At 36.8% G+C, this 16,221-nt stretch overlaps 1 protein-coding gene across 1 annotated transcript in view; it reads right to left on the reverse strand.

Moving 5' to 3' along the window:
* The window catches only part of PDE1A (phosphodiesterase 1A), a gene marked incomplete at both ends in the record, with an annotated part of 150,991 nt that overhangs the window by 17,384 nt on the left and 117,386 nt on the right, over nucleotides 1–16,221 (reverse strand). Inside the window, 5 exons of the mRNA XM_079539130.1 lie at nucleotides 1,369–1,450; nucleotides 4,969–5,089; nucleotides 5,207–5,308; nucleotides 10,777–10,902; nucleotides 12,895–12,995. Of these exons, the coding sequence (XP_079395256.1) occupies nucleotides 1,369–1,450; nucleotides 4,969–5,089; nucleotides 5,207–5,308; nucleotides 10,777–10,902; nucleotides 12,895–12,995 (532 nt within the window). The remainder of the gene's footprint in view (nucleotides 1–1,368; nucleotides 1,451–4,968; nucleotides 5,090–5,206; nucleotides 5,309–10,776; nucleotides 10,903–12,894; nucleotides 12,996–16,221) is intronic.

A 16,221-nucleotide genomic window follows, 5' to 3' on the forward strand; every position in this document is an offset into this window, starting at 1 on the left:
TGTGGATATAACTCAACAATAATTATAGCTTTTCATTTCTTTATCTTGTAAATTTTATGTACTGCAGAACACACCTACCATTTTGAAATGAATATTAATTATCAAAAAGAAGGGAAGTAAAGGATAGAACTCATACCAGCTCCTTTACCATACAGAGCTTCTTGCCAAGGAGTTAATACTTCAAAATGCTGTTTATTATTCTGTGGAGGTAAAGTGTTATCTCACAGTATGTAGGAGTGTTCTGTCAAATCAGTGAAGAGAACAAGTAATATCCCTAGGAGACAGCATTCATCCCACAGTTCTGAGATGTCAGCTCTGAACAATGTCTTTTACGTTTTAAAGTGCTTGTCAAGGTATGGAATGACATAGTGAGAGAATGAAGCATTATTCTCTGCTGAGCACTTAAGAGGAGAAAAAAAAAAAGTAAAAAAAAAAGATAAAATGTGAACTAGCAATGGATTTCCAGGAGTCTTCATAAAGCACAAAGGTGAGCAGTGGTGCTTCAGCCTAGGATCCAGCTTCCTTTCTGCAGTAGGTATAATGCTTCAAATCCCACTCAAACAGAATAAAGGATGCTCTGAGTGACAAGATCAGACAGGATGACATGCTTCAATTCAAGGATAAGACACCTTCACCTGTAGATTCTCTGCAGGAGCCTCTGCACTCGCTCACACAAGTACAGCTGTTAATACATATGGCTTCATATAATATGCATCTAGGGTATGCCCTTCTAACTAGCCCCACTGATTTTTACCAATTTTTATTTCATTATTATTGCTGAAGGAAATGGAAGTAGAGATAGCTAAGACATGTATTTATGAAAATGTGAAAGAAGTTTGGCTATTGCTGACCAAAACGCAATTAGAATTGATGAAAATAGAATACAGTGGTCCTTGTCAGCCCAGGGAGGCTTGGCTATGCCATGCCAGGTCTCTCAGATGCAGTCCAGGTACCTGAGGTATGAATGAGCCTTAGTTGAGATGTATCTACAAAATGGTACCAGGCTTTTAGATTGTAGCGTAGACAGACTTTCAGGTTTCTGAACAAGAGACAACCTGCTTGAGGCCATGGTCTACTTAACTGTAAAATGCTAACAGTATTAGATAGGCTCATGTCCAGTACTTTGGTAAGCACCTCTGCTGCCTAAAACCTCCCTGGCATCACACATGGTCTCAATAACTTCATATTCTTTTGAGATGAGTGCGTTGCTGCTTTAAGGGCAGTTCAGTGAACAAATAGCTACAAAGAAATACTTTCACTATGATGGGATTTTTAACATTTAAAGTTCATAATGGGTGTAGGAAAGGTCCGCATGATACTGCAAGCTCATACACAGGGAAGAAAAAGGAAAACAGAACTTGCCATTACCGATTTGGGACTGAGCTACCAAAGTAGACTTGCGGTCACAGAGTGGGGAGAACTGAAGACCTAAAGCAGCCTCCTTGTCTCCCTGCAAACAACAATGTTTAATATTACAAGCACATACTTAATAGATGAAAAGAGAGAAAACAAATCTAAATACTATTAGCATTTATTCAACAGGTTATTTTCTTCACTTATACTCCTAAACAAAAATAAGCCATGGGCAAAACCAAAAATTCACTATTTACTTTTAAAATTTCAGGAAAAGTAAAAGTCAAAATTATGGCTTACGTTTGACTGTTTTTATATAAAGGAGCTTACTGCATCTGCCAATGAGATTTAACATGTGTCAAGAAGCAAAAATATATATTTTATACAAAGCACTTCAACAGTCACCATTTAGTTCTGTTGATCCCAGATGTGATGGGATTGGAGACACTTAGACATGTAGGCAGTTGTATTGAAAACACTAAGCGCTTCTTTCTATTGCAGTGGTTTATCCAACATGCGACATTTTTGTTAATGGATTTGTAAAGATAAAGGGCACGATCTGACTTTAACTTATTCTCACTAGCAGGTATGGCTGTGCTGCTGAAGAAAGAAAAAAGAAGCACAGGCTCAATTTCATTAGCAGCATGACTTGTAGAAATCTACTTCTGAAAGTAACATCTAACAGCTAAAAAGGCTTCTTTTGTCATAACAGACTTGACAGACAGGGTAGTACTATCTCCACTTTACAGCATAGTAGGCCAACCAATTTGCAAAGCTCAGAAGGGCAATCCAGTGATGCAAAAAGAATGAAGAGAGAGATCTCCCAGAGGAGGATATAATTTGTGTTGCTGGATAAACCTGGCTGAGAAAAAAGTTGGTCTTTCAAGTAAAATGGTTCTACATGTTACATTAGTCATGCAGACTGCTGTTTCATGATCATCCAGCGGGAAAAGTTGAGAACTATGAAATAACTTCAGACACAAAAACAGACTGTGTTTCATGTGAGATTTTTATCTCTATGGCCTCTATGTTTTACAACCAACTGTTCATATTAATTTGACTTCAGAACACAGAAGAATGCAGGTTCGCATGAGCAGTGCCAGTGGTATCTCCATGTAAATGCAGGAGGCAGGTTGTGTTTCAACATAGAGTAGTTTTAACAATTTCAGTCATTGCTGAATATAGAATTTCTAAAGCAATACTAATTTTGCAATCTTCTCTTAACTAGATATTGAAAAAGAAAAAATTCCGCACTTGTGAGGAATACATTTGCTTTTTTTAGGTTTTCAGGTTGTTCTTTATCCAAATTATGAACTGCTTCAAAATTAAACCAATAACTAATAATTAAATATAATAAATACTAAGTCTAGCATAAATTGTAATAATGGACACAGCACTGATACCTAAAATTGATAACTAGAATCTCAAGAGATTTAGAATCAAGATACGGAGTGAAATGAAATCTTTTCTCAGGTGAACTTTCACGCTTTTGGATTTATGCAGGCTGAGGGCATAATGCTATCAGAGCTGTAATGCTTCCTTGAGTGACTTGATCTACATATTCCTTGATTTTTAAGTATTTGGAATGAGTGGGCAAGTACTCAAGTAACTTGTAACAAGTAACAAAGTAACTCAGATTTTCCTAGGCATTACAATACACTTGCCACAGTTGTTTTTAAAATCAAAAAGTTTGTTTTTTTCTCTGAAGTTAACACTGGAACATTTTAATTATTAGCTGCAGTTAACAAAGTTTTTTTTTTTCTAGGAGAATGTTTGCTTTTTGCTAGTGCTCACTACTTTGAAAGCTGCCTATTAAAACATTGTTTTCTTGGTGGTAGTTTCAAGCTCTGCTGCATTTTCCTGCAAAGCACTGGAAGTAGTTGAATTATTATTTTTAAATAAAAGAAGAGGAGGACTATATGTGTCATCTGGGCTGACACAGATCTGGAAACCCCATAAACTTCCAGTGCATGTACTCGGATCAGCAGTGCAGAGGAGGCACAACCAAAATAAAGCATCTAGGAAGCAGAAGGCCTCCTGTGTCTGTGTCTGCACTGCAGTTCTGTATCCAGTTACTTCATCACACTTCGTAAGCGTTGGAACTACTCTACGCATGCTGTTGTTCTTAGTCATACCTATAAAGGAAGTCGATTCCTTACCTATTCCTCTACAGCCTACGAGCTGCACAGCCTTTCACATTTTACACTGTGCAGCAGCAAAAAAAAACATGTGGTGACTTGATTCTAATACTAGATGGCTAGTCATATCTTCGGGCAGTTTATTTGTGATCCTGTTACTTCTTCTAATGAAAGGATAGGGGAACAGCTAAAACATGAGCTGATCCTAAGCACTCAATGACCAGTGAGATACTGTTTATTGCTCATGCTACATCCACTTGACTGGACACATTGCCTCATTGTCCCATGGGCTCTCTCTAGTCCATCTCTCTGCATCTGAACTGTTTTTACAGTTTGTCGTTTCTGACCTTTTCAAGTAATATGTATCTGCAGTAGTCTGCTCCTCCTTTTTCCTCTCAACTTCAAAATCCTCATTATTTTCATTTACAGAAATGGACACAAACTCATTACGCTACTCAGTATTTCCATATAATGTAGTCCACTCATTACGTAGATTAATGAATCAACTCTCCACTTGGTCTCCCCAGTGCAAACCCCAGAGTCAAGGATGCCCTGATGCTCCCTGGTGAGAATTTGTATAAAGAAACACTGAACTCAGCGAGAACCTTCTAGGGCAGATCAGCTAAATCTCACAGCTTAATTTACTGACTTGTTTATCATCTGGTCTCCTTCTCCAGTGTGACCTATCTGATTGGAAAATGTCAATATATAGCATAATAATGACAATTTAGGTGAGTGAGAATTACACTGTTTCATTATTCTCACAAATACTCCTTTCAGAGATAATATTTTCCCTTTGAAGAAAAGCTTTTTTCACTTGCTGAGGAGAAGTCAGAAAATGTCAGCAGTGACATCAGCACCTACTGGGCTTTCTCTTTGAATTCATTATCTCACAGAAATGAAAAAACCTTCTCAAGACTGCATCTTCATTTTTGTTTAGGATATATGGCCATAGGGTTTACAGGATGATTCTCTCTGTTTTGGTATTAGGTTGTTATAAAAGCAAAGCCTTCATAATGATGTGGAACATGCATGGCAAGCATTGGCAAGAAATAGGAGGATTTTCTGAAATATGAAATGGAGATGGCATTTAGCATTCTTCACTGAACATGAATTCTTCCTAATTTCAAGTCCCTCTTTCTATCCTATCAGTGCTTCATTTTAACTCAAAGCATACATAATTCTCTGTCTACAGAATGAAAACAGCTTGACAAGTTATATTATTATCAAAAGAAAAAAGCGCTACAACACTTAGAATCAGCTGAAATAGATATGAAGCTACAACAATTTCATCTTATTCACTCACATAAAAGTTGAGTTAATGTCAGTGGTATGTATTAAGAGTAAGAAATATATACTGCTGACTATGTTCATCAATCACAGCCAACAATATCCTTGCTGGTAGACTTAGGAAAATACTTAATTGTGTAACATTTGCTTCTTGAAGTAGTATATTAAAAGATTTTTTAAATGGCACCTGTCGAAAAAATTCTTCCATCAGGGCCATGGTCCACCGGTAGTGCAGTTCCCAGGATTTTGCTGGATGGCTTATGTCTGCTGCATGTAGAATCAAAGACATGGCTTTGGCTTTGTCTACCCTGTCAATTCAAGGACATGCTCCAATTATCTCAGAACAAAAACAACTATTTGAGTCTTTTCTTGTACATGAGCTCATTTAAAGACTAGAGATAATGAACAGAATGAAAATTACCTACCCCTCTGCCTGCTGTAGAGTATGCCGCATCGTTTTAATTTGTTGGAAATGACCCGACATATCTGTTGACAAGACCATCTCAATGACCAAGCTACGCAACTCCCTGAGAATAATTAAAAGCAAAATGACTGGTTACAAACCATTTATTCTACGCATGGAATATTTCTTTAAGCAGTACTTGTTAACTTAAGACTTTCTTAACAACACTGTGGTTTTTACTACTTTTTAAAAATCATTTAAATAAATAGTTAATAACTTGACTGTTGAATCATAAAGAGATTCTGTGGAAGCAATGTACTTCAAAAAATGCTCTTTGTAATTTTTTATTTCACATTCTATTATTTCAGAGTCACACTATTTTTTAATTCTTCTTTTCTACTGTTTAAACTTAAACTGTCGCCCACTTAAAGCCTTTCCTTATTTTTCAGCAGTGAAATATTTTACAGTCAGTCTCTGGGCTCACCACCACACTGGGGAATATATTGTTATCTTTTATTATTGCTCTCATATCAGTGCATAGCAGGAACAACATGAAATACAGGAAGAAGATGGTGAAAACATTTAAAAGAGCAAGAAATATTACATACAAAATGGTATTAACATTATGCTAACATACAAACATTATGTCAAACTATTCTTCAATACAAAAATGCCTTAATGTCTATTACAAGAGTTAAAGCAAGTTCAGAATGTATAGTTTATCTGTATGTAGGTGTTTTGCACTGAGATATGGGCTTGGCCAAACTAAATGGATATGAAAATAGTAAAATGTGAATCATGTGAGACAGTGTACAAATTCCTACTGTTAATCTTACTTGTCAAGCAGCAATAATTGTGCCTTGAAGAAACCTCAGCATCTACAATACTGCCACAGCATACTGATTCAAAGAATTCTGTTTCCTTGATGTTGAGGGTTGTATGCAGGAGTCTACTTTATTCTCATGCTTTTAAAATGACCTACTGGCTATTATATGTAAGAGTGCCACTTACATATGTAAATGGAGGAGAATTCACCACATTAAATCTTTGTTGATGCAGCATAACTCTTCATGAGCACAATGCTAATCTTAAAGGTCTCTAAGTATCAATCACAAGAGTAAAATTCTACTTAAGTAACACTCATTGATCTTTAGTAGTGTATTCAATCTTTGAGTTGACTAACAGTGCAGGTTTTTCAAAGGAACACATTTTAAAGAGATTGTTTGTTATTTTTTTTAGGGCTGAGTAGTTTTTATAATGAATTATCAACACTGCTTCTGAATTAAATTAATTGCATATTTAAGTTTATACTCCTCACTGATTTCTGTGTATTTCTTCTTGACTTGCTTTGATGATAACTGGATAAAGATTCAACCCTCTCACTTCTCAAATAATATGCAGCCATAACAACCTGAGTTTAGAAAATGTCTTACTTTATCTGATCTCATAATGAGAGACTAATTTATTTGTATCCCAACTGTTTCTCCTCCACACTGCTTTGAAACTGCACTTTTCAAACACAGCCAAACCCAGAAATAAAGAAAAAAAAAAAGAAGAAAAAAAGCCTAGCTGCATGAAAAGCGAGAGCTCAGCACTGTTAAGTGCTGTTTCTTTGTAAAACTTAATTGATGATAACTTCTATTCCTATGAAGATTTTCCTAGGAACTTTCCCTGTCTGAACTTTCTTCTAGTGGTAATTAGAAATAAGCCAGCCCCACCACGCAAGGCATGCAATCAACATGCTGCTTCTGGTAGATTCACTCTGTCATGGCAGATGACAAACTCACATTCATGCTTCTGACACCTGAAGAAGGATCAAATAGTTTAGCACTGCCCTTCTCACACCCTTCACAATATTTCAGGTCACTAAAACACTACATAAAAGCAAAGGAGAGGCTCTCCGCCTACAATCTGCAATTGCTTCCTGCCTGCACTCCCATTCTTATCAACAGAGAGATAGAAAATACAGAACTGGCAGGGAAACATTAAATACAGTTTTACTAGAGCCAAGAGAGCTCAGTCTGCTAACACTGCACAAAAGATTACTCTTGGACACAGACTGTTCCCAAACTATCTCCATGGAGACTCTCAACTTCCATATCGAAGGAGAGAAAACACTGCACACTCCCTTAAGCATCAGGCAGCTGAAGGCATCATGACAAACACTGTTAGTGCTGCTAATACTACCTCAGCAAAATGACACATAGGAACTGCCATCTTTATGTCTGCTATCAGAAGCATAGCAATTTCATTTATAGCACAAAGCAAACTTTTGGAGCTCACAATTGGAAAAATACTGGTTTTGTATATACATATTTCTTGAGCAATTGGTCGTGTCCTTTGTTGTCATCCTTTCTTAGCTCTCCCATAGCCATATGACCTATGGATGTTTATAAACAAGTAGTAGATGAAATATGATGTGAAAAAACAACATGAATAATGCTGTGATAGACAAGAGACAAAGAGCGATACATTCGTTTCTTCAGAAAGTAGTCAACCAATAAACTGAATCCCACGTCACCAGGATTTGTTTGTGACAATGACATTTAGTCAGTTGGACACAGTTGGATCACTGAACTAAAACCTTAGGAACAGGCTAGGAAGTAGGAAACTGAAGACCTAAGGCAATCTTGCAAGTTACAGCAATTCTGCTTTCCTCAAACAGAATAATGCCAGAGGAAGTTGTCAAAGAGAAGCTGTGCTATGCATTGCACATAACGTACATTTTTTGTCCATCTTTTTATATAATCAGACAATATATCAATATATGCTTTATAACTGGAATGGTTTGAAACCTTAATATCGCCAGTTCACTTGTAATTGGTGACTTGTAATTGGCAGCATTTCCCTGCTCAGAACCAAGTCCTGTGCTTTAAGCTCAAATGAAGATGACTGTTTACTAGTTCATTTATCTTCTTGAAGTTAAGTTGTAGAAAATCAAGTGTAATACTATAAAGTCATTCCCAGTCATTTTGCTTCATCTTGCTGAAATAGAGAATTACAGTGTAAATAGGCAGAGGTGTTAATATAAAATAAAAAATAAAATCACTGTAAGTAAAAAAAAGACAGATCTGATGGTAATCAAGAAATTCATCAGTGTGAGGAAGTACATTAAAAAGTTGAGCAAATTATCATTTATATTTACTACCAACAACAGACTTTAAGAGTCTATCTAAGCAACAAACCGTGGAACTCTGTGTCCTACTGTAATTGCTTGAGCTTGTTAGGCAGGTTTCATACAGACTAGACTAAGCAGTCTTTACAGAGAAGAGAGTACTTCCAAAAAGTGAAAACAATCTATCACATTCCCTCCTTTATTCTGTTGCAGCATATCAGAGCGTTATATTACAAACATCACACACCTGGAAACCATAGGCTTCTCTTTCCACTGGGCAATACTTTCTATCATCCTATCACTCTTTTCTTCCCGATATAGCAAAAGGGAATGACTGGAATGAAGAGTACCAGCTGACATCCAACTACATATTGCTGCAGGTATTCCCAGGCTACACTCATTCAAGGAGGTCTCTAGTGACTATGAATCCAGGACTTTGGTCCAGTTTTGAATTGAAATTCAACTGCATCAGAAAGTCTAACTGCTTTCTACATGCTCTCTGGCAGGACAGTGTATGAAATGACACCAGCTGGGGGCACATATTCAAAGCAACTATCTTAAAGAAGTGAAATTCATTACCTCTTCTACAAGTTATGATTTTAAAAGATGAAAAATCCCAGCTCCTGCTGGCTGCCTACTGGCACAATCACATCTCCACTCTCAACAGCTCTTAATAAGCATCACAGAGGCCCAAAAGAGTTCCCAGCAGAGAAAGACCCCTGCTCATGTTAGAATTTTAGAATGTCTTTGGTTAGACAGAACCTTAAAGATCATATAGATTTAACCCTCCTGCTGTGGGCAGGGTTGCCAACTGCTAGATCGAGCACCAGATCAGGCTGCCTAGGGCCCCATCCATCCTGGCCTTGAATACCTCTAGGAATGGGGCATCAACAACCTCCCTGGGCAGACTGTTCCAGCACCTCACCACTCTCTCTGTGAAAAACTTCCCCCAACATCTAATCTAAATCTCCCTTCCTTCAGTTTTAAACCACTCTCTCTTGTCCTGTCACTACCTACCCCTGCAAAAAGCTGATTTCCCTTCTATTTATAATTTCCCTTTAAATACTGAAAGGCTGCAATGAGGTCTCCCTGAAGCCTTCTCTTCTCCAGACTGAACAAGCCCAGCTCCCTTAGCCTGTCTTCGTAGGAGAGGTGCTCCAGTCTTCTGATTATCCATTGTGCTGGTAATGAAGAACTGGGTTTATACGGGAATCATTGTTGAAGTTTATCATTTCCAGAGATCTTTCTCCAGAACTAAATTTACAATGCAAACTTTATGATAACTAAATCAAATGAGTATCACCTGAGAATAAATCCTTTATGAGAATGAAAAATTTCGTTTCTCCTCTCATTATTTTACTAAATTAAAAAAATAAATAAATAAACACTTTAATATTAAGCATAGTGGAGCATCTATTGAGAAATAATGAACTGAAAACCAAAAGGATCAGCAGACTTGCGTTCAATAAAATATTTATTTTGGAATGTTCTACTCATGTTAATGAGTAAAATCATGTAAATCTACCATGTAAACCAATCCTCCGCCTGTAAACATATCCCAAACCAAAATTTGTTCTGAAATTCCTGTATTTCTTTATAATTGTGCATTTTTGTGAAAACATAAATAAACAAATTACAGCTCTATAATTTATGGTGGCATCCTTTACAGTGGAAGATCTTCCTGGAAGCAAAACATCCCTATGTGGATTCAAAGTCCACCTACTTATTTTTAGGATATCTGAATGACAATAGCTACACATACAGAATCATACATAAGACTCAAATTTAAAGACTTGATGTATGGATCTAGTAGAGATCTATGGTATACAAAGATAACATGCTGCCTTAATAACTGAGAAAATCATAGATCTAACACTTGCTGATTTCGTTCCTGATATTCGTGCATGGCAGTTACGTTCCTGATTCTTTCAACCACTCAAATTTTCTTCAGAAAGTACATTAAAATGAAGAAGAATAAAAAAACACGTGCTTCTGAACCCTTACCTTATTATTTTTGGACTCTGCAGATAACTCATGTTTTAATGCTTAACAAGATGTGATTATGCAGTGCAGAAATCTGCACACAGAAATCTCAGAGGCAGTAGTGGTCACGCTGGCAGTAGAGCATGACTCTGCACCGTGGTTTTAAAATCCATCACTAGACAAAGGTAATCTATCTCAACAGGGGCAGTTCTGTGGTTTTCCTGAAAACTGTCTCATCAGAGACATTGTCCACACAGTCCAACAACATGCCTCATAAAAGCACAACCTCACTTGGAAAATTATTTGGCAACTTCCAAACAGTACTTTTACACGACAGCAGCTTTCCCAAAGCTCTAAATATCCATTACTCCCGCCACAGCCAAAAGTTTCTTCCTGTAACTTGAACTCTTAAAATAGACTCTACAGAGAAAGCCTGGAGTTTTTCAGTATTTTTAAATACCAGAATTATGTTTGAGTATCTAAACACTACTTACCTCCAGTCATCTTTGGTTAAATTTGTCAGGATGTTCATCTCTTCCTCTTGCATTAGTCTATAAGCAGCACTTACATGATGGTTTTCAAGAACAGACCGATCATTGTACAATATTGCAACATCTGACCTAGTGTTAAAAAAATAAGGCACAATTTTCAATAACCATCCCAATCATAGTGCTGTAGAAGGAAGAACATTGAGAACTACTGACTATATATATTTACATCTCTCCAACTATGTTTATTTTTTCTATCAAATAAATATCAAATCAAATTATGATAAAGCTTCCATACTATCTGCATAAAAATATCATCATTACCACTGTATATATTGCCCACGTGAAAGTAATCTTTTTAAATATATAACATTTTGTTTTTACTATAAAACTGCACCAATAATCTGTGAAGCAAACCTAGAGCTTCTTGACAGTACTGGATCACAGAGCAATAGAGATGCTCTTTGAGGCCACTTAGAAAAACTCCTTGGCAACACAACCATTTAAAATGCAACTCATTCACAAGAGAGGAGATCTACAAATAGAATGGGCATTAAAAAATTACCACCTCTATTCTGAGAGAGACGTGCTTTGGCTCATGTCACTCACAATCCAAAAGATCTGTAAACTTTAAAATGTTTTAAAACTTCAATTTCATAAGTTATAAACGGATCCCCTGTTCTCGCAGAAAAGCAGCCTCACTTTGAGCCTTGTAAGAAGGAAATGGAAGAAATACAAAGCTGAATCTTGATTGCATTGAAATTCTTTCTAAAGCCTGACCCTTAAAGTTACCATACTCAACTGCATCCTTTCCTTCCTAATAAGAGCCTAACTTAAAATACCAAAATTACGTATGGATTTTTCAGAAATTTGGATGCAATACAGATTTATCATACTTCAGAGTTCATTAATTCTTGGGGAACTTGTTTTCCTAAAACCCAACTTGACTTGTTAGGCAACCTTAGGTTTCCCCTCTCTGCTCCACTTCTCTTCTGTTGTTCCGGAATATCTCAGTTCAGTGAGCTGATCAATATGTACTGCAGGGGAGGTGGAATGACTTATCATTGCAGCTTACTATGATCTTAACATGGTAAATTCAATTCCTTGTTCTGATGAACAATATGAAACGTTCAGTTTAACCACTCACATGTGTGGTATGGCACTGGGGAAACTGAAAAAATAGGATTGGAAAGTTTACTTAAAAAGAACAAACAATATCCTACCTAAACAATGAGTAAGTTTATGTTCATAATCTTTCTAAAATCATGGGAAAATTAATGATTTACCAATCATACAAGGTTATGAAGAACACTTTGGCCCACATGGCTAATCATGCACAGTTTTAATCAGAAATGAAATTGGATATGATTATGCCAGCCTTTTCCTCAGCATCTTGCGGGCAAAAGAAACTGGAATAACACCCTGAGATGTCACATCAGGGCCAATTCACTAAGAGCAAAGAATGAGCTTAGTTGGTCTCTACCGCAAAACAAATACCTGTTTGTATGTCCAAGTAAGAGTCAAACAGTGTAATTCTTTTTTTTTACTTTTGCAATACTCCAGAGCAAAATATTAATGACAAAAATAGAAAAGTAGTGTAAACTTGGAACTACAAACTAGAGTTTATTTTTAGAAGGGCTGTGCAGAGGAGGAAAAGAATTATGCCTTTATTGCAGCTACAGATCTTGAATTTCTTCATTGTTTAAGGGCACAACCCAGGGCATGAGTATGTCCTGGATTTAATTACACTTAACCCTTGGGCACTTTATCTGTACCTTATCTGTCAGAGTTTCTCATTCAGTAAGCTGAATATATTTTAAGGCATACGTTAATGTTCTGGACCAGAGGCTATGACATACTATGCCTGAATCAGAATGCAGTGAGCCTAACTTTCAAAATGGATTTCTTCGTCATAGCTACTGCAGATGTTATCATGACACGTTAGGGGAGGATCCTTGGTAGGGATTGCTAAAGCTGTGCTTGAAGGTTTTTCCCTGCTTACTCAATTCATAAAATCTGGAATGGTCTGGCTACTTTCTGGCAGCACCAGTAAGAGGTATGAAACAGCTTGGAATAATCAACAGCAAACTCCAGACTTGATGCTTCAAGGACAACTTTGCTTACCTTGTCTGAATATGAAAATTGTTTGTGGTCCCCGTATGTTCATAATCATGGATGGCAGCTGCAAAAATCATTGCTAAAATTTCCAGTTCTGTGAGCCAGTGCTAGTAAATGAAAAACAGATCTTAGTTATGTTTTCTATAGCTGCCTAATTCAGATTAACTGCATTACTGAAGTGTTCTGCATGACCTTCAGCTAAAGTAAACTTCATCATTTTTTGATTCCAGCTGACTATACAGCCACCATGCCTAAGTATTATACAATAAAATTACTCCTTCTGCTTTTTGAATGTCTCCAAGACTGAGTTAAAGCCTTTATGGACACTAGCAAAGTAAATACTGTCAGCCATAATATATAAGCAGTTTTTAAGAAAATTAAGTGGTGTACTTTACTGTTATTTGGGGTGGGAGGTGTCTAATATGCTAACCAGTATTTGACACTTGCTAAATTGTAGTAAATTCTTCTAAAGCTTTTTACAAAGCTAAGGCTGTAATTTCTTTTTTTCAGTGAAAAAATATGCAGTTTACAATACCTTTTTAGGTACAACTATAATACTGAAATTAGGTCATGGGAGATTTTTCTTTTCTAAATTATATTATACTTTGTGCTACCATATTGCTTTCAGAAATGTACAAATATGGTGCATAAAATTAGCATACAGTTACACAGAACAAAAGAAAACACAGATAGTCTGTATAAAACAACACAAGCACAAGAATTTTCTGCACTTTTATACCTCTTGCTAATTCAAGATTGCTCTGTTGGTATAATCAGCTTTGTTATTTTCTCATTCAAGTTCTACTTTCTTTAATGGTAAATACTTAAAGCTTCAGGAGAAAATTTACTCCCCCCCAAAATAGGGGCAGAAGCATCAAGTGATAGTTAAGCCCACAGACATAGGACTGATTAAGTCAAATGACAGTCAGGTATTTCCATACATATTTCAGATTTTTTCCTGTGTAGAAGTAAGCTTCTGTGCTAAAAGATCTACAAATGATTTTCACCCAAATATACACATACATGCACTAGGGCTGCTCCAAAAGCAATGCCTCCTATTTTGTTATTTTGGCCTATGGCGTCAGAGGCAGATGTTGGCAGTATGGCTGTAGAGGATGAACCATCCCACCAACATTCCATTACATTCTGTTGCCATGAGACAGACGGCAGCAGAGGAGCAGTCTGACGAAATGGTGTCTGAAGTGTGTACGAAGCAAAGGTGTGTCACTGAATTCCTCCATGTGGAAAAAATGGCACCTATTGACCAATTCATCAATACTAGCTGAAAGTTTACAGAGACCAAACAGTGGATGTGAGCACAGTGAGGTGGTGGGTGGTGCACATCAGCAGTGGCAATAGTGATGTGAAAGACAAGCTACATCCCAGACAGGCATACACAGCTGTCACACCATGAAATGAAGAGCACTGCTGTCAGCTCATCAGCAGATTGACCGGTGGTGGTGACTATATTGAAAAAAGTGTTTTGTAGCTGAGAGTTTGCTCCATCAAATAGCGCTATTTTGCTCTTTGTATCTGTTGTAGTCTCCATGGAAATGAATAGGAGGCATTACTTTTGGAGCGAATGCCATGCCCTACATGAGATGCACGCAGCGCCAGAAGTGGTATCAATTTTTCAATAAAGAAAGGAAACAGTCAAAATTCATAAGCTGTGTGAGAACAATAAAATAGGTCATTCAGAGACCAGCTAAGGCAGCCAAGGAACAACAAGTACTAGCTGTATAGATTTTGAAAGGTCACAACGGAGGAATGAGAATGTACTGTAAGCAGTTCTAAAAATGGAAACATTGACCTTCATAGTATTGTCTGTCGTTAGAAACTAGGCCATGACTCGTCCTGACTTTCACCATGTTTTCAACATACCAACAGAACAGAAATCCAGAAATTATGAGCAACTAAAGCCAAATACAAACTTTTTCTTTCAGATGCTTTTTTAAGCCTCAACTTTTTTAGCAACCAAAATAGTTGCTAGATAATTCATTTACAAGTCGAGAGAGCTTCTTACAAACAATATCTGTAGACTATACAGAATTTTCATATTGTGCTCATGAAAGTAAGTATTCTGGACACTGCAGCAATATAGTCAAAATTCAGATTAGTGTCAGAATCAGAGAAATTGAGAACTATTTAGCTAAGGGATTTTTAAAGAAGAGGAGGAAGCTTTCTCTCTAAAAGCCAAGTTAATTTATTTCGATAGGAGTGTGCAAAGCAGGTTCTGGTATCCAGAGGTCTGGCAGACAGCAAGGAGCTGGAACCTACTTCCCTGATAGCTGATATTGTGCCATGAGAGTGTAACTACTGTTGGAAAAAAAAAAAAAAAAAAACAAAACTTGAGAGAGTTCTCTACTGAGAGATGCTTTGCAGTACTATAAATTGCTTATAAATCGATGCACCTTAACTTTTCATGAACTCTGGTTCTAACTATTTCTTTAAACAAGGCTGGATTAAAAAATGAGTAAAGCTGTGAGTCTCACAATACACTGGTTGATAGCAAAGACATTTTTTCTTTTCATTTGAGCAATACAGGTACGTGGGAGGAGAAAAGAGATGGTGGGAAGATGATCGATGACTCAAAAGTTCTTCACAAGATGTATTCCCTGGGACTTGGATTCTTAAATTTGTAGAGATGAAGATCTCATAAATGCTAGCTTGAGCTATATATTTCAGTTGTATCATCTGGGATTTAATCTCTTGGAGAAGTTAATAGATTGTCTGCCATCTGTGATATCTAACTTCCTAACACATCTGAAGTGATCTGAAGTGGCTGAAACTCATTTCTTAAGATAGACAGGCAACGTCTTCCATAAAATATGATGATCATTCTATTTCTTTAAACAAGACACTGAAGATATATCATTCTTCACCATAATCTTTCTAAAAGCTTTCAAACCAAAAGCTATGAACAGTCAAACTTTTGCCAAATGCTGAAATCTGACTGTATTCCAAGTGCCAAACAGATATACGTATGACCTCCACAATAGGAATTACAAAAAAGATTTTCAAACCTCAGCTTCCTCTAACATTTGCTTCACTGCATCTTTCAGAAGTGAATAAGCAAGACAGCCATTCTTTGCTGTCAGAATCAGCTCCTCAAGGTACAGTAAAAGCACAAGAATTTCAAACCAAATGTCAGTCTGCAAAACTCCGAGGAATCTGATATACAATTGTATCAAATTGCTTCCTGTCCAAGTAATTGATAGATGATACAACAGAATTACAATTAATATTACAAAGGACACACTCCGAAAACAATTAGATCAAGAAGCCAACTTCTTGGTTCAGGAAGGCTAAAATTAATCAGGCAACAGCAAAGAA

Source organism: Tetrao urogallus, assembly GCF_951394365.1.
Source record: "Tetrao urogallus genome assembly, chromosome: 8".
NCBI lineage: Eukaryota > Metazoa > Chordata > Aves > Galliformes > Phasianidae > Tetrao > Tetrao urogallus.